The 8,054-nt window shown below is 37.4% G+C and overlaps 1 protein-coding gene across 1 annotated transcript; it reads left to right on the top strand.

Moving 5' to 3' along the window:
- The first annotated feature begins 3,695 nt into the window (after window positions 1-3,695).
- LOC134225225 (polypeptide N-acetylgalactosaminyltransferase 35A) lies at window positions 3,696-6,225 on the top strand. Its single transcript, XM_062705105.1, has 4 exons — window positions 3,696-3,908; window positions 4,020-4,559; window positions 4,618-5,917; window positions 5,979-6,225. Exons 1-4 carry the CDS (start codon window positions 3,886-3,888, stop codon window positions 6,108-6,110), a joined length of 1,995 nt encoding a protein of 664 aa, XP_062561089.1. The 5' UTR covers window positions 3,696-3,885; the 3' UTR covers window positions 6,111-6,225.
- Window positions 6,226-8,054: the final 1,829 nt, after the last annotated feature.

The raw sequence follows: 8,054 nt of genomic DNA, 5'->3' as shown, positions 1-8,054 counted from the left end.
ACACTCCCTTCGTTTTGCTTTTTTTTCTGCGGTGGATTCGTTTCTCTTCTGCCCTAGCTACACTGTACCGCTCTCTGTTGGAACGGGTACGAGCCACTAGCATTCGACTCCTAGCAACATTTTTCTCGCCCATCACTCGCTGGCACTCCTCATCAACCCAACCATTTCGTTGGCGTCGCTGTACAATGCCTGCGCTGTTGTAGTCACAGCTTCGTGCCCAGCTTCTGGTGGTACTGTTCAACAACTCCTTCAACTGACAAGCGTTGAATAATGAAACGCATCGTTCTGTTGTTTCGTGAATTCGTGACGCTGGAAAGTCGCGCCCGAATTTTCGCAACTACAAGATAGTGATCCGAGTCGATGTTCGGACCTCTGAAGGACCTTACATCTATAACATCCGAGAAATGTCGTCCGTCGACCAGCACGTGGTCTATCTGTGAGCAAGTATCTCCACTCGGATGTTGCCAGGTGTGTTTGCGGATATTCTTACGTGCGAAGTAGGTACTGCTTATTGCCATCCCTCTAGCAGCAGCAAAGGTTACAAGTCGCAAACCATTATCGTTGGTAACGGAATGAAGGCTTTCCGTACCACCGCCGTTATAGTAGATGTGGTACTTGAATGAAGTGTTCGCTATGGGATCCACCGCCCGGAATTCACGTTCTCCGATTACGATAATTACTCATAGTTTTGAGTTGTCCTGCTTTTGACGGAAATTGAGTAAAATTTCCGTGGGATAGAAAGAGAGAGTAATACACTTTTACTCAGTCACTGAGTAGGTGACAGTTAGCGTGTAGTATTTCTTAGCCACCCTATAACCAGAGACCGGCGGAGTGAAAAACTGTCGTTGCCATTTCAACGTATGAAAATGCATGAAATTGTGAAAATAATACTGGCATCACTTGAACTTTTTGCTTGCTTCTTGTGAATGGAAAATGTAAACAAGTAGAATTGGAACCACTTTTGACGGTTCAATTGGAAACAAGATGGCGTCGGCGTCGCCGATCTCTTATTGTAGTATTTCTAGTATTTCTAGGAAAAAAATGACCAATATTGGTTACTAAAAACTATAGATAGTGGAATATATAGAATATATAGATAGCGAAGATAAATCCTCCGTCTCCAAACGAACTGTCAAACGTGTCTCCAAACGAGCATGACGTCACAATTTCAATGGAAATGTTAAGGGCTGTGACGTCATATGCGCCGACGTCATAAAACCGACTCAGCCATGCTTTCGCTCATCTACTATCTATACTAAAAACTGATCCTGGTTAGAGTGAAATCAGCAGTGATCTAAATTGTTCGGGGATGTCGTTTTGAATATGAATCTGAAACATAAATTTTCCCATAGCAGTCTAGATTCCTTTTTATACCAGTCAACTGTCAAAAAATTAAAACTGGTTTAACGCTCAGTTCTATTTTCTGCAAATTTGAACCACAAATGAATTACGAGATTCAAATATTTTTCAATTGTTTTGGTGTATAAATGCGGCATTTTATCCACTTTGCAATTGAGATTCCCGAATAGAAAACACAATAGAATTACATTAAAATATCATAAAATTACAATACATTTTATTGACGAACAATCAATTCTATTGTTTTTCTATTGTACTAATTAAATTTTCTTATTGTTGTTCCAATAAACGTACAATAAAATCTATTGATTTACTTCATTAGTTATTGTTTCGCAACATGTTGGGAGAATAATAATATTTTTATTAATTTTTACAGAATACATGAAAAATTCACGTAAAGTGCAATTTAATACTTATTTGACCCCAAAATCCTTTAAATTTCCAACTTTTACCAACAAAGCATGTATAGTGCTTATCTACAGATCCATAATGAAGAGAAGAACACATCTTTAGTACAATACTTGGAAGATAAAAGCACAAAAAATATGATAAACTGTGATGTATGGGACATTGGGGCCAATCGAGCTTAATAACTACATACAGAAGTGTCTCACGTCTATAAAACATCTCTCACAGAATTTCTTGGGAAACTCCTTTTCGAATAAGCCCTTAATCTTCTATATGCGTCGTCCGTGAAAATGTTATCCTATTTTGTATAAAAAGTTACATTAAATGAGCTGTATGATCCCTACATCCCCTATAATTCAATATTTTAATGAACTATATGATTATTTGTTATTTTCATTATATCATTGGAAAATATCAATAAAATTAACATTACTACATCATTTCCTTGCTCAGAATCATTGAGCTATATTATTTCATAGAGGAATTTGGGCAAAAAGGTATGAAAAAAGAGTATCTCCCATCACCTCCTATCTATGATCAGATCAAAACTCATAATATATGACTATTATTGTTTAGTTGTGCTATCGGGTATGGTTTGGAAATGTTTGGCATCGGTGCTATTCAAAAGTTTTTAAAAATCGTTTTTTACTCAATAAAATAATAACCAAATAAAACATTTGTGAAACGATTTATTCCATTAATTTTTGTTCGGCAAACATTTGTCAATATCTGTTCAACACTTTCAGACAATAATATCAACACTTATCTGTAAATATTACTATTTTTCTACAGAATACATGAAAATTGCACATAAAATGCACTTTGATGCTTATTTGACCCCAAAATCCCTTAAATTTCCAACTTTTATCAACAAAATACATTTAGTGCCCTTTTGTGGATCCACAGTGAAGAGATAAACACAATTTTAGAACAATGTCTTCAAGATAAAATGACAAAATGTTTGGAACCTCGCGATATATGGGGCATTATACTAATGACACACTGGCGGTACAAGTACCATGGTACAAGAATCTTGAAATGAGTACCATACCAATTATTGTCTTTATCAAAGATAGTCTTGGAATAATTTTCTTGTTCTCTTGTACCATGGTACAAGTACCACAGGTGTGTCCTTAGTATTACGGCAAAACGAGCTCAATAACATTTTTTTTTAACTTTGTTAATGTGTTTTTTTAATTCTAGGATTAAGTTCAACACAGTTGTACTCTCAATAACTACATACAGAAGCGTTCCAAGTCCATGAAACACTCATTGAATTATTCTTTGCAAAATTCCCTTTCGAATAAGCTCTTGATCTCTTCTGTAAGTGGTTCGTGAAGAAAGTTATCAATTTATTCCACCTTTGAAATCGGATTTCCCCATTGTGCACTGCTGGAGAAACCAGCAAGTCTGTGCTATTTTGCAACAGAATCAAAAAAAATCGGAATGAAACTGAATCACTACTGATTTTCAGTCTTATTTATTTATTACAAAACGATTTTATTACAAACGATCGATTGCAACAGAATCAAAAAAATTCGGAATGAAACTGAATCACTACTGATTTTCAGTCTTATTTATTTATTACAAAACGATTTTATTTTGCTCGGGTCCACTGTGTTAAATGTGCGTCCATCAGCGCTAGTTGTTTCTGAAGGGAAAATTTAGCTTTTCCAGAAAAAAAGTCGTAAGTTTCTAAAAACAATCTTTTAATTTTTCCTATTATCACACTATTACTAAAGGCGAACTTTGATTGTTTGTTAGTATAAGTAATGTTCTTATAACATTAATATGTGTATTATCTTTTACATGGATTGGCTCAACCAGGTTTCGAGAAGAGAATATGGAGGAAAATAATTTAAATTATTTTGATATTTTTCCCGCGATGCTCCAATCCCAGCAACAGCCTGAAATATTTTTCTCATTCTGTCAGAAAGTGACAGAAGTCGATTGTTGTGAGCCATCATGAAAATTGGACTGGCATTGCTTTGCTGTGAATTATTAACTTGAAAATTAAAATTTGAACATCTTGTGAAGCGAAAATATTACGATAATTTTCACCAATGATGAAACGCTTTATGTAATTGTTCATAAGTTTGTTAATTACGATCAAAATAAATGACGAAAGACAAACGTAAAAGGTAAGTGGTTTGGTCTTGTAAGTGAAAGTGCTTCCGCTATCGGTGCTGTATACAGCGTACGGAGCATTTCGATTTTTGCGATATGTATTAATTAACTTCTATTCGTTACAGAATCTCAAGGATGGTAAGCAAATCGTTTCTGTGGGGCGTGATTGCAGCATCGCTCACCTGGGCTGTCAGCTTATATCTGTATTGGAATTTGAGCAGTGGTTCTGGTTCTGTAACTTCAACTCCTACCTTAGCCGCACTGCAACAAGGCTTGCGGCAAGACGACGAGAATTCATTGCCAGTTGTTGGACCAGTGGAACAGGTGGATACTGTGGACAAGCAAGCAGTCTTCCAAAATGGTCACCAGAACAATCTTGAGGGACCAGATTTGTTCGAAGGAAAAGTAGAAGATGGGAAAAGTTTTAGCTTTTTCAAAGAGAAATACAGAAGATACCAAAAGGAACAGAAATACAGAAAGATAAGCCATAAGCTAATGGATGAGCTGCAACCAATAATGCCCAATGGAACGGATGAATTTGGAATGGTGCGGAATTCTGAAGAGCAGTTCATCAGAGACGTCGGATATAGGAAACATGCGTTTAATGTGCTGGTCAGTAATAAGATCGGTTCGTTCCGGGATGTACCCGATACGAGACATAAATTGTAAGTTATTTTGATGTTGGTCATAATGATTGTAATTTCCAATGAGGTTTTGTTCTAGGTGCCAAGAGCAAAGCTACGATAAAGTGCTTCCATCTGCATCTATTATAATGTGCTTCTATAATGAACACTTGGAGACGTTGATTCGTTCGGTGAATTCAGTTATACGTCGAACTCCTTCCTATCTATTGAAGGAGATTGTTTTGGTCGATGACTGCAGTGATTTGGACGAATTGCGAGATAATTTGGAAGATGAATTGAGCGCTCTCAAGAGTAGCAAAGTAAGACTGATAAAAAATGCTGAACGAGAGGGACTGATGCGATCACGCGTTTATGGATCTCGGAATGCTACAGGGGATGTGTTGATTTTCTTGGATAGTCATATTGAGGTGAACGTGGATTGGATTGAACCGTTGTTGCAGCGGATCAAATTCAATCGTACCATTTTGGCTATGCCGGTGATTGACATTATTAACTCCGATACATTTGTTTACACGTCGAGCCCATTGGTACGGGGAGGCTTCAATTGGGGTTTACATTTTAAGTGGGATAACCTTCCGAAGGGTACTTTAGCACACGAAAGTGATTTTGTTGGACCATTCCAATCGCCAACCATGGCTGGAGGACTTTTTGCTGTGGACAGGCAGTATTTTAAGGATCTCGGTGAATATGACACAGGTATGGATGTATGGGGAGGAGAGAATCTCGAAATCTCATTCCGCACGTGGCAGTGCGGTGGATCCATCGAGTTGGTCCCTTGTTCGAGAATTGGACATGTTTTTCGTAAAAGACGGCCCTACGGATCTCCTGACGGTTCGGATACGATGATAAGGAATTCGTTGCGTCTGTCGCGAGTGTGGATGGATGATTATATTAAATATTTCTTTGAAAATCAACCGCAAGCCAAGAATGTTGATGCTGGGGATCTTTCCGATCGCCATGCTTTGAGGAAACGTCTGGACTGTAAGTCCTTCGAGTGGTACTTGAAGAACATTTACCCTCAGTTGAAGCTTCCAGGAGAGAAGACTACCGATAGCAACGTATCCCAACCCAAATTCCAACCGTGGCATTCCAGAAAGCGCAACTACATAAGCAGTTTTCAGATTCGGCTGAGCAATAGCAGTTTATGTATAACAACGGGAGATGCAAAGGAGAAGAGTCTATGGAAGAAAGGATCTCATTTGGTGCTGCATCCTTGTTTGCGCGTAAAAGCGCAGACGTGGTACGAAACGGAACGGGCAGAACTGGTGCTCGGGCAGTTACTGTGCTTGGAAGCGCCTTCGAGTGCAACCAAAGGATCACCGATGCTCAACAAATGCCACGAAATGGGTGGCGATCAGGCTTGGAAGCATAGAAAGACGGTATGTTTTGGCATTTTTTGTTTAAATTAATAGATTCAGAAAATGTTGATTTCATTTACAGAAAGGAACTCCAGTCTACAACATTGCGTCAGGCAGCTGCTTGGCCGTCACGGAAGCCCGAAAGGGCGCCCTTGTTGGTTTGGATTTGTGCGTAAACTCGCCACGTAGCACCTGGGATTTAGTGATTTCCTAGTAGCGTGGATGTTAGAAAGAAGGACGGTATTCTCTTTGCCAGCTATTTGTTGTGTAGTGTAGCTCGAATAATTCCAGATCTTGATAAATATAAGCAATGTTTCTTTTTCTACAAAGATTTATTATTACAATGGGTGGTGGGTTGTGGTAGGTATAAGCCAAAAGGAAGATATTCATTAACTTTAAGTTAACTCTCATTAGCTTCCTCACACTTTCTCCTTCATAGCCTAAAACATCAACATTTTAATAGTTCGATCGATACATAATAATTCGCCATATTGATTCCATACATCTTTTTGCCTTTCTCGTACACTAAGTGTACGTAAAGGCTATAACATTGCTTCAAAAATAAAATTTTGATAGGAGGCCCGGAGAGCCGATTTTTATATACCGATCGACTCAGCTCGACGAATTGAGGTGATGTCTGTATGTGTGTGTGTATGTGTACAAATTTTGTAGACACACTTTTTGGAACTTAGCATTATCCGATTCACTCGCAACAAGTTGCATTCGACGGGGAATGCGGTCCCATTGTTTGCTATTGAAAATTGGCTCGATCGGACATTGCATTTCGGAATTATTAAAAAATCATTGTTTTTCCCCTTGGAAAAAAAATTCAAAACCGAAAAAAAAAATTTCCGGAAAAGGGGGCAATACATTTTAACTAATGCAAAAACATGCAAAATGATCGAAAAAAAGTGATCTATTCTCCTAAAGAGCTTTTTTGACCTTTTGACGAGAAAGGCATCATCACTGCTAGGTGGATTAATCTGGGTTTTTGTATCATATAAATTTAAAATATAATACACTCAGTGGCGTTTCCCTAACCTCAATCTACCTGTGCACTGTACTTAAATTTAATGAATTGTTGTGCGGAAATGCACAGAATAACTAGATTTTGATTTGACTAAACGACTCAGATAATTTTATTTTCAAATAACGAATGTTTCTGCTGAAGAAATGAAAAAAATCCATCCAGCCGTTTTCGAGTTATGCGGATACGAACACAGACCATTTCATTTTTATATATAAGATTTGGGCTGCCAAAATATCAAAATTTTCATTTTTTGGGTCAGTGCATAGGTAAAAAGTGAGGTTACGCGACGCCACTGAATACACAATACACTTGAACCGGTTCTTACGCGGGGCATAAATTAAAACCGCGAAAATCACAAAATTTACACAAACAATGCGTGAATACTATAAATCACGTAAAAAACAACTTCAACAAAAATTGTTTTTTTTTGCGGTTTCCCGTATCCCCCAACCTTTTAAAAAACAGCGTTAAAAAGCGATCCACGTTAAAAGCGACAACTGTCATTGTGTAACTAAGTGTAAACTTGTGCCACACACGGTTAGATGACTTTACCCATTAATGGGTACTGTGTTATTGTTGATATTATTCCCACCGTGAAAAATTCACCCATTTTCTTCAAAAAGCGCCACTACTCATTAAAAACTCATTAAACTTGTTTTAGAGTCGTTTGAAACACCATCCGTACATGGAACATTTGACTATAGACTGTTGCAGCTAATATAACATCACTAAAACAATTTCGGAAAATTGAACTGCATGTAATGTTCCAAAAAAAGTCAATGTATCCTATTATAGATGATATCTATTTAATTAGTTGGGCTGAAAATCTTTATAACAAAGATACAAAAAAAAAAAAAATACATGTAATAAACGTGTTGTAATTTTGCCGAATACATTGCTTCTGCGGTGATATTGCGTCAAATTTAGAAAATATTTAGCTTCTATTTTGGGTTTTTGTGTCATTGATTTCCACAAATAGACCATTTTTCGGGCGCTTTCTCTTGAAAAATCCCGTAGGAAAAAACTTATAGCTATTAGATTAGTTAAATTTTCATTGGAGGTGTATAGGAATGTTTACGGAACCGCAGATCAACTCAATTTATGGTTCCTTTCACTCAAATTTGCCCT

The sequence above is a fragment of the Armigeres subalbatus genome, chromosome 3, assembly GCF_024139115.2.
Source record: "Armigeres subalbatus isolate Guangzhou_Male chromosome 3, GZ_Asu_2, whole genome shotgun sequence".
NCBI classification, from domain to species: domain Eukaryota; kingdom Metazoa; phylum Arthropoda; class Insecta; order Diptera; family Culicidae; genus Armigeres; species Armigeres subalbatus.
The sequence above is the reverse complement of the archived record's forward strand: the minus strand, read 5'-3'. Positions and strand labels throughout refer to the sequence as shown.

Coding starts and splice junctions, on each gene's coding strand:
- LOC134225225 (XM_062705105.1), top strand. CDS start 3,886: ATGACGAAAGACAAACGTAAAAG. Junction 4,560..4,617: donor CCCGATACGAGACATAAATT/GTAAGTTATTTT, acceptor GTTTTGTTCTAG/GTGCCAAGAGCAAAGCTACG. Junction 5,918..5,978: donor CTTGGAAGCATAGAAAGACG/GTATGTTTTGGC, acceptor TTTCATTTACAG/AAAGGAACTCCAGTCTACAA.